Below are 14,446 nucleotides of genomic sequence, written 5' to 3' on the forward strand. Positions count from 1 at the left end.
CAATACTTTCAGGGCTCTCTGGCTCCTCCAGTAAACGTTTTTTTTTTTTTTTTGAGGTGCAATTTAAACATTAAATCGTGAATGGCCAAGTTCTTTCGTCATGAAGGGTATAGGACCCTCTCCACCCGCCACGTGGTCTATTTCACAAGGGTGAACACCGGATAGGGTACTAAAATAGAAAAGTTGGCTGCACCGCCCTAGAAATAGGCAGACAGCTAAGGAATTGCCTCTCTCAGCTCTGACCATGGATGCCTCAAAATTGCTGCTACTATCACCACCATCAACCTCCCTTCTTTCACTGAAACGCTATAGTCTCGTTGTCGCATATAAAAGACAAAGATTGCAGATTCGGCTGAAAGTGCTAACCATCGCAAAGGAGACTAGTGAAAGCGGCAATGCAGTTACAGAGAAAGCAGCATTAGCGGGTGGACTGTTGCCAACCGACTAATTGCTTGGTCCATGTACACGCTTAAGACAACCGGGTGTGGCATGCCCCCTGGGCCAGATAGCTCGATAGGTCATAGGTCCACTGGAAGGTGTGACATACCTAATTGTTGTTGGGATTTTGGTTGGTCTTGATTCACAAAAGCCGAAACTAGTTCTGGTCTGCCTAATGGGCCTTTTGGGTTGTTGAGAGCCTTTGAAGGTTTCTCATTCCTGTCTTTTCTTGCCATTTTAGTTATGACTGCTTCAGAACGGTTCCATTCCAGGATCCCTTCCAAGCAACCAGTGTTTCGGCTAAGGAGATGATGTGGTATGGGCCACTGCATGTCGCTTTATCTTGTACTTATGGGCTGTGGCCATGGTTTGCTCCAACCTGCAACCATTCTACTTCCTTTTCCTTTGTTTTAACGTAGTTGATTAGACTGTGCTGCCTAAGGATTGTAAAGAATTTAATTTAAATAATGGAGTTCTCTCTCTCTCTTTTTTCTGTTTCCCTTTCTCATTGTGATTACTATAAATTTTGCATGAATTGTTGCTTATGATATCTGCAATGGGATATAATTAACATTATTCATTCTCCCTTATCCTTCTTTCTTTTCAGTGAGGAGCGTATTCGGTGTGTGCAGGGCCTTGCCCAGCATTAATGACGATATTCTGATACATGCACTCGGGAGGAAGGTGATTGCTTATCATGTGAGAGAACAGAAGGTGGAATGATATGCACATCGGCAGGTTGTGCATGAACTACCTAGGTCTCTTCCGTACATGAACAGCCTAGCTCGTATCAGTGAGCCATCCGTTGGTAGGAGACAGGGTTTAATTGTCCGGACAGACTCTCTCATTGTGTCTTGTAAATGTGTCATCTGTCGGTTAAAAGGTGAGGTTACTGAGGTATATGCTTAACCAAGCCTCACCTTTGCTTTCTCTTAAACTACCTGTTTGCTTTTAGGATAATTTTCTTCTTTCTTTGGTCTTGAAACTGAAAACTTCTGAAGTTCTAGCTCGTAAGTTTTGTAAGGAACTTCGCCTTTTGAAGCTAGTGATATGGACTGCAATACAAAGTGTTTCTTCTTGCATGTGTCGTTTGTTCCATGATGGTGTGAAAATGTGAAAAATTTTCATACAAGACTACAAGTGTTATAATAAGCAAGTTGTTCCAAGTTCTGATATTTCATCTTCCAAGTTGGTCCGACTCAACATTACCATTCAAAGTGGTATTCTTTTTATTAACATTTTGTCAAGTGGATTAAAATTTCTGATGCTTCTGGAAAAACAATTCACTCGGGCAAATGCCTACTGATGAGATTACATTGTGAGAAATAGCAAATAATTCTGTTTATATGGTATAGATAAATGTTTTTTGTCATTCAATATTAATATTTTTGTTTCTGTATTACCTTTTCCTTTGGGTGGTAATATTTGGACATTGATTCTGATAGTGTGGGAGGCTTTCTTTGTTACAAAAATCAGCGCTCATAATGTTTAGGCCTTTTGTGAGCAAAATCATAGGTTGTCACAGGTTTACTAAAGCCTAGGCAAAGCAGGAAATAGGAAAAGCTAAAAAAAAAAAAAAAAAAAAAACCAACTCAAACGAATCAAGGGTGGCAGAGACAACTAGAGGTTGAGAGAAAAAGAGCCAGAAGTCCTGCTTTGTAGGAAGCCACCGGGGAACATAGTCCCCATTCTAGAATGGCAATTTTACCATGCAAGACCTTTTCTCTCTCTTTCCCTTGAGAACCCTTCTATCTTCTTCATTCGGGTACCTCTTTTCTCTTGCAAATTTTCATTTGTTCTATTGTCTCATTCACCAAAATCTTTTTTCCAATCATTAACTGTAGTATAACATAGATCAGTTCATGAATTTCTGTATGCAAAGTCAATATATGACATGTCATTTATGTTACACATTTGTTGAAGGTTCTTCATGAGAAGTTTGTTTTTATCTAGATTTATAGCATTTGCATGGCCACCGTGTCTGATCTTAAATGGCCTGTAGCTGTATCTATCAAACTTTCATTGGTTTTTAACCTGGCAATTTTCTTCAGGGTTCTTCAGTTGTTTGAGACAAGCATATAGGGGAGGGGTGGAGTTTCTTGGCCGGAAGTTGGCAAGCTAATGCAAAATGGCATCATCCCCTGAGAATTCTCCATCACAAGATTCCCCACCTGCTCCATCACCATCAAATTCAACACAAGATAACTCACCAACACCATCATCAGCACCCAAAAGCTCACCATTGCCACCGCCACCATCACCATCCCCACCACCTCCTCCTCCACCACAATCATCATCATCATCTTCACCACCACCTAATAAAAATAATTCTTCGTCTTCTTCTTCTTCTCCTCCTCCTCCTCCTCCACCTCCTAAAAGTAGCAGCAACCCTTCTCCCCCACCTCCATCCAAAAGCAGTGGTACCAATTCAAACACTTCTTCGTCTTCTTCTTCTTCTTCTTCTTCTTCACCATCCTCAAATTCAACTGATGACGACATGGATGTACAAATCATTATAGGAGTTGCTGTGGGGGCAGGATTATTGCTCCTTGTTGTTGTCATCTTTTTAGCAAGATGCGTTCAGCAAAAGAAGAGGAAGAAGAAAAGCCATCAGCAAATGCAGTACTATCCACCTCATGAAGCTAAAGGTAATAAAAAAATACCCCTTTTTCCTGCAATCAAGGCAAAAGCCTTTGTTTTTTTTCCTGGAATGCTGTCTTTCTTCATTGATGAAACTTGGAAAAGAAAGCTTGGAATTTTGCAAATACTTGCCATAAAATTCTCTTTGTCAATTAAACCAAAATTAAGGCCTGTGTTTTTATTTAATGAAGAAGAGCTAATTCCCATATAAATTTCCCTTATAAATCCAATGAAGAGTATAAAATCAGTATGCATAATCTATTATTTATCTTCTGTTGAATCTTGTACCTAGATGATTTGAGGACTGATAAATGTTTAGTTGGCTTATAAATTTTGCACAGGTGTTAGTGATCAATATTATAACAGCTCACAAAATCCTCAGTGGGGCAATGGTTTTCAAGGGGCAGAGCATGCTGTCAAAGTACTCCCACCACCAACAGGAGGTGGTGGCTGGGGTTCAACATCTCCTATGCAACCACCGTTTTACAGCGGTGAAGCAAGCTCCAACTTTTCAGGCCCACATCATCCTCCTTTGCCACCTCCACCACCAAATATTGCTCTGGGATTCAATAAGAGTACTTTCACTTATGAGGAGCTGACAGCTGCTACAGGTGGATTTTCTCAGGCCAATCTGCTTGGTCAAGGTGGGTTCGGATATGTGCACAAGGGTGTATTCCCAAATGGTAAGGAGGTTGCAGTTAAGAGTTTAAAAATGGGTAGTGGACAAGGAGAAAGGGAATTCCAGGCTGAAGTTGAAATAATTAGCCGTGTCCACCATCGCCATCTTGTGTCACTTGTTGGATATTGCATTGCTGGCGGGCAGCGGATGTTGGTGTATGAATTTGTTCCAAATAAAACCTTGGAATATCATCTCCATGGTAATCAATTTCATGCTTCATTCATCATCCTTTTTCTTTTGGTATTTGCATAAAGAAATTTGAAGCCTGCTGTCTTGCACCCTGGTCCATATGGTACTTTCACTGTTAATAAATTAGCATGACCAGACCACAAAGGATGAATATTTGTTCAGAAAAGATTTAAGCAAAAAATGATCCAAGTTTTCCAAATGGAATAGTTCCGAAAATGGGGAGAATATGTTGGTGTCTTATGATGGATAGTGCTAACAAAATTACTTATAGCAATGATATTGATCGGAAGTTCTGCACTCCTAAAATCATTATAACTTTCCATTGCAGGAAAGGATTGTCTAGTCATGGATTTTTCCACTAGACTTCGTATTGCATTAGGTTCTGCTAAAGGGGTTGCTTATCTTCATGAAGATTGTAAGGAATTCCCTCTCTTTCTACCTCTCTGCCACTCCATTTCTCCCTAAGGTTTTCATTTCTTTGTTGAATTATTTGTGCAGGCCATCCTCGCATTATTCATCGTGATATCAAAGCAGCTAATATTCTCCTTGACAATAACTTTGAAGCCATGGTATTTCTCTTAAAATTAAATCAGTGTTTTACTATGCTATTGAAATTCAATTAACCAATGATATAAAAATTACCATGTTTATGTTATTATTTATCTCAGCTCAGGATATCTATGTTAGCAAAACTAACCAAGCCTATTTTTATAGGTGGCCGATTTTGGATTGGCCAAGCTGTCTTCTGATAACTACACTCATGTCTCAACTCGGGTGATGGGAACTTTTGGGTAAGGAACTGAATCTATAAACAACGGTGAAGAGCTATTTTTTGATTAGTGTGTTTGAGGAAAAAGAAAGATTGAGGCAGGGAGATCTCTATAGTTTGTTTAAATATGTTGATTCAAACATCATTTCATAAGGGGAAGTGGAAATTAAAATCCCCTTGCTGATTATTTTGATTTTTTTTGCTCTAATGTAGGTACTTGGCTCCAGAGTATGCCTCAAGCGGCAAGTTGACCGAGAAATCTGATGTTTTCTCATTTGGGGTCATGCTCTTAGAACTCATAACTGGAAAGCAACCTGTTGATCTTACTAATGTAATGGAAGATAGCTTAGTAGATTGGGTATATTCTCCAAACTTAGTACTTGCATAAGAGTTTAAATTTGATGCACTATTTGCCAAATATCAGATTTAGTGAAGTGGTAAATTACATATATCAAATATAAACTCCTTCATTACAAGAAAATTACATAGTGAATGCTTGCTGCCTCTGTTGTTCTGTTCTGTCCAATTAATGTACCATATGACAGGCTCGACCACTTTTGGCTCGTGCACTGGAGGATGGCAATCATGATCAGCTGGTTGATCCACGCTTGGAGCTTAACTACAACCATAACGAAATGCAACGCATGGTAGCCTGTGCTACTGCCAGCATCAGACATTCAGCAAGAAAGCGCCCGAAAATGAGCCAGGTTTGCTATGATCTCCAAACTTCTTAACTTGCCTTGTTATAATGTTATATTTTAAAAGTGGTTTATATAAAATCGTCATTGAAAGCAGATAGTACGTGCCCTGGAAGGTGATTCTTCCCTGGATGACCTGAATGAGGGCGTCAAGCCAGGCCAAAGCACAATCTATGCCTCTGGCACAAGTTCAGACTACAGCAATAGTTCATACCAAGCTGACATGAAGAGGTTCAGACAAATAGCACTATCGAGCCAGGATTTCGGGGCTAGCAGCGAATACGGAATTTCCAGCAGCGATCACTCTAGCGAGATGGCATCTGGAGGGATGCAAAAGCACAACAATTAACAAGCCGACCAAAACCAAAAGCTTGACAATCAAAACAGTGATTGTTTACATAACAATATTGGTTGGTTCAATATCATTTTCAGCTTCAGTTCAGTCTATTAATTTGGGATCATTGTTAATCCAAGTGTCTTCTCTTCATTATCAGGATTTGCATTATTTATGCATAGATTTGATCATGTATGGTGGCAGATGTAGATTATGTTTTTTTGTGTGAGATGATCGAATTCTACGTATATTTGAATGTGAAGGTCTTTTTTGGACTTGTCTGTTTTTGCCACTGCATTTTATAAGATAAGGGAATTCATGTAATTCTTCTCCATCAAAAAAAGCTATTTTTGCTAAACGACGTCAACATTTGCTTTTTTTTTTTTTTTTTGCCTTGTAAAACTCCATACCTTCAAAAAGAAAAGGAAATTGTTTGGTATTTTTGTAAGGTTTTTGTTTGTGTTCATTTTAAAAAGATTGAGTATCATGCTTATAATACGACATCATTTTAACACAAGTCATTTGGGTTCAACAAATTCAGTTGCACTGGTCAAATAATAAATTGGTTATTTTTACTGATCTTGCACAAAAAAAAAAAAAGACAAATTTCATTAATTTGATAATTATATGCAATGGTTAAACTAATAAAAAAAGAACTAGTAAAAGTTTTTTACAAAAGAACTTATAATTTTGGGATAAAAAAAGGAATAATAGGCATTGAAATTTTAATTTCAAATTCTAAGGGTACGAGAATTATTTATACTTATTAAATATTTTTGGGGATAAAAATAATAATAAATTTAAAATATTTGTTAAATATGAATATGTAAATAATTATAATATAAAAATTCAAAAATAAGAATGAAAAATACTATAGTCCTATGTGCTATATTACTAGACGGTTATGGGCTTAGCTCTCTAAACTTTGGGCCCAATAAAGAAACGCCTCAGCCAGTCAGGATCCGATCCTTGAATAGCTTTATTTTTAGCTAAACGCCGACGTTTAACTGTCGCTCAGCTCCTACAATTGCTTTTCTAACTATAAATACTCACCTAGAAACCCTTTTTCAGCTTCTTCTCCTGCTGGTCTTTAGGGCTACGTTTTCCACTCGACCCGACCTGGTTAGAGGAAAGCAACTGTCTAATCGATGCTTCTTATCTTCTTAACCTAATTACCACATCACTCGATTTTTCTTTTCTCTCAAAAGAATCCAAAGCTAAGCCCCTTGATCTCTCGTCAACATGGGAGATTACAACGATGCCTTCATGCGCAACCAAAACGCCGCCGCCGTTCAGGCCCGCGTTAAACCTCCTCAGAACCGTGCCAATATTCAACAGCTCAAGCTGGTTCGTTATTTTAGGGTTTTTTTAATATTGCGATCCGATTATTTTTTATATCGACTTGTTAGATTAAGGTTGTTGTCGATTTAGTTTTATTCTATTTGCTGGGATTTTTGAAAATTTTGATAAAATTAAAAATTTTTGTGGTGATTTTAATTTGCTGTAGGATAAAGATGATTAAATGCTAATTTGTTTAACTTTGCAGATTGGGCAAAGCCATCCTACTGGTTTAACAACCAATCTTTTGAAGCTCTTTGAACCTCGACCTCCGTTGGAGTTTAAACCGCCTCCGGAGAAGAGAAAATGCCCTCCATATACAGGTCTTTGTCGTGTATTAGGGTTTGGATTTTCTTTCCAGATTTTGACGTTTAATGATTTGTTTTGCTTTGTTTGGCTTTGTTAGGAATGGCACAGTTTGTGACTCACTTTGCTGAGCCAGGAGACGCTGAGTATGCCCCGCCTGTTCAGGAAGCTGAAACACCTGTATGATACTTGTTCTCGAGTAGAAGTTACCGTGTTATTGTTTCTATGAAATGCTTTTCTTAGGTGCTTTTGATTATGTTTCTCATGTTTTATTCTGTTGTTTGATTGAATTTGTTCTTATATTTGAGTAATATGACATGTCAATGAGATGTTTAATGGATAGATTCTTATACTGAGATCAATTCAGTTATTTTTCTCTTGTTTGTATGTGAACCATGCTTTCTTTAAAAATGGTTTTAGTACTATAAGCTGGTCCAAACTGGGTGTAACCCTAAATAACAGCTTTGGTGTAAGGTGTTGATTTGACCACCTATTTTACTTTGATGGAAGGGAAAAGTTTTAATATATATGTGCATGTTTGTAAATTTTTTGGATCTAGGCACAAAGAAGAGCAAGAATTCAGAAGTTACGGCTAGAGAAGGGTGCAGAGAAGGCTGCTGAGGAGTTGAAAAACTGTGAAGTCTCATTTGCTTATTAGTGACTGATGAATTTATTTAATGCACTTTTTATAATTTTTAATTGTTGGTTTTGTCTGTGTCTTTTATGCAGATGATCCAAATAACGATCCAAACATTTCAGGTGATCCATACAAGACACTATTTGTTGCTAGACTTGTAAGTGAATTTTCCCAAGTTCATATCTAACTTCATCTTCTGATTATCCCGGCTGGAATAAATTATTAGCTTGTTTTGTTTGTTGCAGAATTACGAGACATCTGAGAGTAGAATTAAAAGAGAGTTTGAGTCTTATGGACCAATTAAGCGGGTAGGTATTTTTGTGCACCCTCATGTGGGCTTGGTAAGAGGTTATGTGGCTGCTTTATCCTCTCTGTTTCCTTCATAAAACATTTTAATTTCACGAGCTAAATTTCAAAATTTGAAGTTTTCTCATTTCCAGTATTTCAAAACAAACTATACTTTTTCTTGTAAAAATTTTAATATATATATATATATATATACTTATTTACTTAAGCTTACTAAGAACCTATGCTTAAAATGCTTCTAGATTTGTTATGCGGCAATGCATCATTGTTGCAAAAATTTATCTTGTGATGGTATTTCTAAATAGCTATATATGGTCTAACTTCTCTTTGTCATCTATGAGTATGCTGAGCATCTGCCTGTATTGTAGTATATCATATTTGAGTATCTGTTCAAGTTGGAAAAAGTTAAACAGGTTTCACTGCCCATTTTTTGGTAAGGGTAAATGGGCTTGTTTAAATTGACCCCTTGAGAAGTTGCTTTAATATGGTAGGATGTAGAAATCATCTCCAGACATAGGTGATCTTCCACTCTTTAGGTATTGTTCTACCATTAAGAATCATCCTATAAAGATATCCATGGTAAGGGGCTGATTATTCTTTTTCTAATCCCCAATATTTTTACAATCCAATTCCAAAGATGTTCCTTCATCCTGCACAGCAAAGCTGAAAAAACTATGTTGAGCAGAGAAGTTGTGCATTGTGCCTTTTGGCCTTTATTTTCGAGCGAGAAAAGGTGGCTGACATCTGTACTTTTTCCTACTCTGGGTAAAACAAATAGGGAGTATTAGCATCTCTCTCTCTTGTTATTTGAATTTTTAGCCGATGCTTTTCCTGCTACTAAAAATTTTACTTTTGGCTTTTAAAGGCTATCGAAAACATATCAGCAGTTGAGAAGGTGTTCTGGTATTTTCTAGTCTATAACTATTTTCTATTTTAAAAAATTATTCCCTGGTAAGGGGAGTTTAGTTTGTCCAACAAATGGTAAATATGCCACGATACATCAGTTTTTCTGCAACTCTAGCAGTGGTGATCAGCATCTCGCAATGGCAGCCTATGATTAAAAGGTGAGCACGGCTAATGAGGCATAATGCCTGCCTGCCGTGCCATTTAGGATTTACTGTTTCTAACATTTTTGTAGTGCTAGCACTTAGCTGTGGAGATAAGCCATCATCAATTATAATTATCTGATTCCTACCAGAAGAATTTTCTTCTGTATATATCTTCCAACTGTTTGTTAATTATTTCTACTGTTGTGAGATCACCAGGTTCGTTTGGTTACTGATAAATCCACAAATAAACCCAGAGGCTATGCTTTCATCGAGTACATGCATACTCGGGATATGAAAGGTTTGTTTAAATTATTTTTGCGCTGGTAGCCTTCTGAGAGGTTTGTTAATCTCTGCTTTCGAACATCTCACAGGTGCTTATAAACAAGCTGATGGGAGGAAGATTGATGGCAGAAGGGTTCTTGTGGATGTTGAGCGTGGTAGGACAGTCCCAAATTGGCGCCCTCGTAGGCTAGGTGGTGGACTTGGAACAACCAGGGTTGGAGGTGAAGATGTTATTCAAAGGTATTTGGAGGTGGCTATACATATTATAATGCTGATGCATAAACAGACCCTGTAAAAGATGAAAATCTGTCTTAAAGGTTTCAAAATTAGTACTTGGTAGAAATTGCTTAAATTGGTGGTATTAACATTCAAGTGACAAGTAAGAAATGAAAAAATAGAATACCAACGATGCTTTTTATCAGATTTCCCCTTTGTAATTGCTTTGCAGATGGGAGATACTTTGAGCTAAGCTGCACTCCTAAAATTTTTCTTGGCTTATGCTCTCATATATTTTTCCTCTCAACTTATGATGTTTGGTAACTTGAAGTCCATTATTACCAGGCTTGGATGACAAATTATGTCAGGCTCAGTTTGATTTTTTATTTTCTACAAATTAAATGCTATCTTCTTTTGCTAATCAGGGAGCAAGTTCAATCAGGAGTATCTCGTTCTGAGGAGCCAAGGATTCGAGAAGATCGACATGTTGACCGGTAAGATTAGCTGAGTTTTTCCACCAATTTTTATCATTACAGTATCTGGTAAAATCTAAAAGGTGTGATGGGCGAATACTTATTTCAGCACAAATGTCAAAATTATTCATCCCGTGTACTTTTGCTGGGAAATCTAATAAGAACCATTTTCTATGCTTTTTCCTTGGTGTCACCATAATATATTATAATTATATGATTGATCTTGGAAATCATAGGGAAAGGGAAAAGTCCCGTGAAAGAGGAAGAGAACGGGAGAGGGAGCGAGAAAAGTCTCGCGAGCACTCCCATGACAGACCAAGGGATCGTGATAGAGAGGATAGACACCATAGAGATCGTGAAAGAACTAGAGACAGAGACAGAGATAGGGAAAGAGAGAGAGACCGTGGTCGTGATCGTGATCGAGCACGTGATCGTGATAGAGGTCGGGATCGTGAGCGTGATAGAGAAAGAGATCGTGAAAGGGACAGGGATTATGATGTTGGTGACTATGACCGCGACCGTGGGCGTTCTAGGGATAGGGAATCTGATTATGACCGTGTTGAGTCCAAACATGAGCGGGACCGGCCTAGTGAGAGGGATTATGATCGTGGTGAGCCAGATGACGATCATGAGTGGTATGAACAGCATGATCATGGGCATAGGCGTGCGGACCTAGATGACCAACACTACAAACAGTATGAGCATCATCGAGGTCGAGGAGAATATGATTTAGATGCCCATGGTGACCGTGATCGTTATGATAAATATGCTGACCATGACCAGGATCGATATGATGGGATGGAGGAAGATGATTATAGGTGAATTACGATTATCTGAAAAATCAATTTCTGGCGAGGTCACTTTTGTTGAATATAGGCTGCCTTTTCTCCCAATGCGGCTGGTTTAGTTTAGACCTCAGGGAACTCAATATGCTTTCTCTATGATGTGGTTTAATTCCTAGTTCAGGAGTGTGTTGCTTTGAAGTTGGAACCCTGCTTTATTTTATTTACAATATTTTTAATTTTTATTTAGACTTGTTATGCTGTATTAAGCTTTATTACGCTACTGACCTGTTGTGTTTGCTCTCCTTTTGCTTAAGATGGATGAAATGGGTAATGAACGTTATTGTATTATTGTCGCTCTGATGTTCTCTTTGATTCTAAGAGTAGTTTTTTCCTGTCTACCACCATCCATCCATACAAGGTTATTACCTTAGCTTGGCTTATTCCTGGAACTGCATATGCCTAATGATTTTACCGGGTTAGCTGGTCATAATTTCGCATCGTTTCACCATCATTTGTTACTATATGCATCTTTGGCAGGACGGAAAGAGTATGTTCAGTGCTGAAGTCTGCACAATTTCTTGGAATTTAGAATAATTTCATTCTAATTAAATTTCAGGGTATTTATATCATATAAAATATTATAATTTATGTATTTATATTATATTTTATATAAAAATTATATATTATGATTTATGTTGATGTAAAAATATAAAATATATATTTTAATTTTATTAAATTTGTATAATTATTATTAAAATTTTAAATTGTCTCATTTTTATTTTATTTTTGTTGTGTCATTCATTTGTGTTCTAGATTATCTGATGTAATCACAATGTCAAGCAGTGTTTCCATCTAGTCATTTACAAAGAAAATCATACGCCCAAGAGCCCCAAAAGAAACCAAAGCTGTGGCTTTTGATCATAATCATCTTCCATAAGGCCGTCTCCATCGAACAAAACAAAATCTAACACTAATGCATCTACAAAGAAAATAAGAGAAATGACCAAATCCCGGTGGACCCAAATCCTTCAGTTCCTCTGAGAGTAGAATCCAAAGTCCTCATCTTCCAAAGCCTTAGGAGTCATAACTGGGCAATCCTATCGCCATGTTTCACCTGGAAATCAACATCAGAATGATTAACCAGAATCACCCGAACACGTCCTCTATAATCACCATTGATCACCCCAGCTCCAACATCGACGGAATTCTTCAATGCCAACCCAGATCTTCGCGCTTCACGATTAACAAAACCAAATTAAAAGAAAAAAGAAAACTCATTTGTTTAGGAAAATCTAAGTTATAAACTTCTGATACTGATAACTTGAAAAAAGTTATATAATTTAATTTACTTACACAAGCATATGTTCCTTCTGGTATCCCAATGCTTAAATCAGTTGGGACCAAAGCTGTCCCTGTCGCTGACACCGCAACCTCCCCCGCGCTGCCAATTTCGACGACATAGAATTTGGTAAAGAATTTTTTAAAATTGAATATGATGGTAAAAAGTTACTAGTATGGCCGAGAAAAATCATAACCAGCGGTGATAGGAGAGGCTCTTCAAGGTAAAACAGCTTTCTCGGGAATTGAGCCATGCCGCCGTTTTGGCTTCGTGCACTCCGAAAGGCTATCTTGGGCCATTAGGTGAGCTTGGAGAATATGTTCGACAGAGTTTCTCCTGAGTTGGGATTTAAGAATTCTGGTTACACAATAGATTGAAAACAGGGTTGGGTTTAAGATTTGGAGCCAAGCTTTCTCCACGAAAGGCTTCATTAGCAGGAAAATGTGACCGGGACAGGTTTCTCCGGAAGCTCTCCAATGAACGGAACAAGAGTGGAGGTGCACCGCTCGCCCTTGTGTTAATAAATGCCCACGTTGAGACAAAAAGTTTTGAAACTTTGGGCTTTTCAAGCAAATGTTGGGTTTGTTGCAAAAAAAGTTTCGGCCTCATGGGAGCCCATCTTGCTTGTTTATTGGACTCGTGATGTTAGCTTTTTGGGCCCTCAATTAGCTCATGAATTCGTATTTGATTAGTTCTTATTATTTCCATAATTATTTTATTGGAAAATTATTTAATTGAGTTCAATGACAAATCAGCGAAACTTGACGTATAAAAAAAAAATCAACTATCAAAATGCGATGGATTCTACATTAATCTCTTTCAAAGTTTTTACAACATGTGACACCTAGTTTGTTCCATTCTTCAACTTTATATCTGTAGTTTTTAGTTCCAATGCAGGTGAATTGTGCTAGTCTTGCACACGTTAAAAACTGGTGGTCTGATGTCTCAGTGAAGCTAGCTTTCTTGGCCACAAAGGGGCCAGAAAGTTCCAAAACCAGCTAAAGACATGGATAACAACATTAAAGAAGGAAATGTTTGAGGGGACTTGTATGGAAGTGCGTAGGAGCTATGAAGCTTCATTGCTTTACCGTAAATCAGCATAAAAAATTTAAGCAGTACTCAAAGCCTGTGATTTGGGGCTAAATCCCTTTTATTATGACTTAAAGATCCTATTGCTTGTTGTTTCGTACTAAAATGTTTGAAACTTGATATGATGCTTCGGGGAAGTTTCCTCCAAACCTGACTTGCCTTGTCTTTGCTCTTCTGATTTAGCTTCATCATTTGCTTGCCACACTTCACTTTTTCACATGATTATAGGGCCATTTAAGGGCAACAGATGTTATGAAAGGAAGCTTGTTATTGTCACTCGTGTTGAAGGCCTTACTAGTTACTACTTCAACGAAGCAAAGCATAAGAGAAAAAGTTTAAAAACAACATTAAAATTGGGATAGAGCCTGGAGGAATATAGTTTGATCAATTATTTATTACGAAAAATCATTTTGGAAAGATTTTTTTTTCTTGTGTCATTTCAATCAATGGAAAGAAGTTTGTAAGCCAATGAGTTTGGAAACAGCCATGAAGCTTCCATTGCCGCGTAAGCTTAGGACGGAAAGGATCTGATTTGGATTGGCCTAGATTTAGAAAACGGAGAGTAAGAGTGGGGACAGCTTGTTCTAGTAACATCAGCCACTGTCACCACCAAGAAAATTGCTAAAAGGGAGTGATGATGATTGATAAAAAGAACAGTAAGATTGAAGTCTAGGCTCTCATTTGCCCATGCAAAGTTCATTTCTATGACACCCTAATTCTTGGTTCTAACTTCATGGACTGGATCAGGACAAATAAGAGTTCTTACCAGTTCTTTTTTTTTTTTTATGGGAAAATAGGAGTTAAAAAAATTATTTACTGAAAAAAGGAACTGTGTCATTGGACCATGTGGTCGAGCGTACAATAGGAAAGGAGAAAGAC

General features: G+C 37.7%; 2 protein-coding genes, 1 long non-coding RNA gene and 1 pseudogene across 5 annotated transcripts; 3 read left to right on the top strand and 1 right to left on the bottom strand.

The window, feature by feature from the left end:
• The first annotated feature begins 236 nt into the window (after nt 1–236).
• Nucleotides 237–6,022, top strand: LOC111317168 (proline-rich receptor-like protein kinase PERK4). 3 transcript variants are annotated; one of them, XM_089753732.1, is made up of 11 exons: nt 510–805; nt 1,046–1,321; nt 2,490–2,858; nt 2,958–3,086; nt 3,420–3,956; nt 4,275–4,361; nt 4,445–4,515; nt 4,661–4,737; nt 4,929–5,073; nt 5,261–5,422; nt 5,511–6,022. In XM_089753732.1, exons 3-11 carry the CDS (start codon nt 2,567–2,569, stop codon nt 5,760–5,762), a joined length of 1,752 nt encoding a protein of 583 aa, XP_089609858.1. In that variant the 5' UTR covers nt 510–805; nt 1,046–1,321; nt 2,490–2,566; the 3' UTR covers nt 5,763–6,022. The 3 variants fall into 3 exon arrangements, with proteins under 3 accessions (XP_022775299.2, XP_089609858.1, XP_089609857.1); XM_022919564.2 differs by having other exon boundaries at nt 237–754; nt 2,490–3,086; XM_089753731.1 differs by having other exon boundaries at nt 2,490–3,086.
• Nucleotides 245–937, top strand: LOC149512035 (uncharacterized; annotated as a pseudogene).
• Nucleotides 6,023–6,829: 807 nt separating the features above from the next.
• LOC111317175 (U1 small nuclear ribonucleoprotein 70 kDa-like) lies at nt 6,830–11,487 on the top strand. The gene is made up of 10 exons (XM_022919573.2): nt 6,830–7,094; nt 7,294–7,408; nt 7,492–7,571; nt 7,951–8,026; nt 8,121–8,185; nt 8,274–8,336; nt 9,600–9,681; nt 9,755–9,905; nt 10,307–10,375; nt 10,591–11,487. The coding sequence occupies exons 1-10, from the start codon at nt 6,990–6,992 to the stop codon at nt 11,174–11,176; spliced, it is 1,392 nt and encodes a 463-aa protein (XP_022775308.1). The 5' UTR covers nt 6,830–6,989; the 3' UTR covers nt 11,177–11,487.
• A 746-nt stretch (nt 11,488–12,233) lies between these two features.
• Nucleotides 12,234–12,815, bottom strand: LOC111317177 (uncharacterized). The gene is made up of 3 exons (XR_002693474.2): nt 12,675–12,815; nt 12,493–12,580; nt 12,234–12,372 (listed from the first exon to the last, which is right to left on the bottom strand). It is a non-coding gene; the product is annotated as an uncharacterized LOC111317177 (long non-coding RNA).
• Nucleotides 12,816–14,446: the final 1,631 nt, after the last annotated feature.

This window comes from Durio zibethinus, chromosome 24, assembly GCF_047325235.1.
Source record: "Durio zibethinus cultivar Kanyao isolate XHJ-2024 chromosome 24, ASM4732523v1, whole genome shotgun sequence".
Taxonomy (NCBI): Eukaryota; Viridiplantae; Streptophyta; class Magnoliopsida; order Malvales; family Malvaceae; genus Durio; species Durio zibethinus.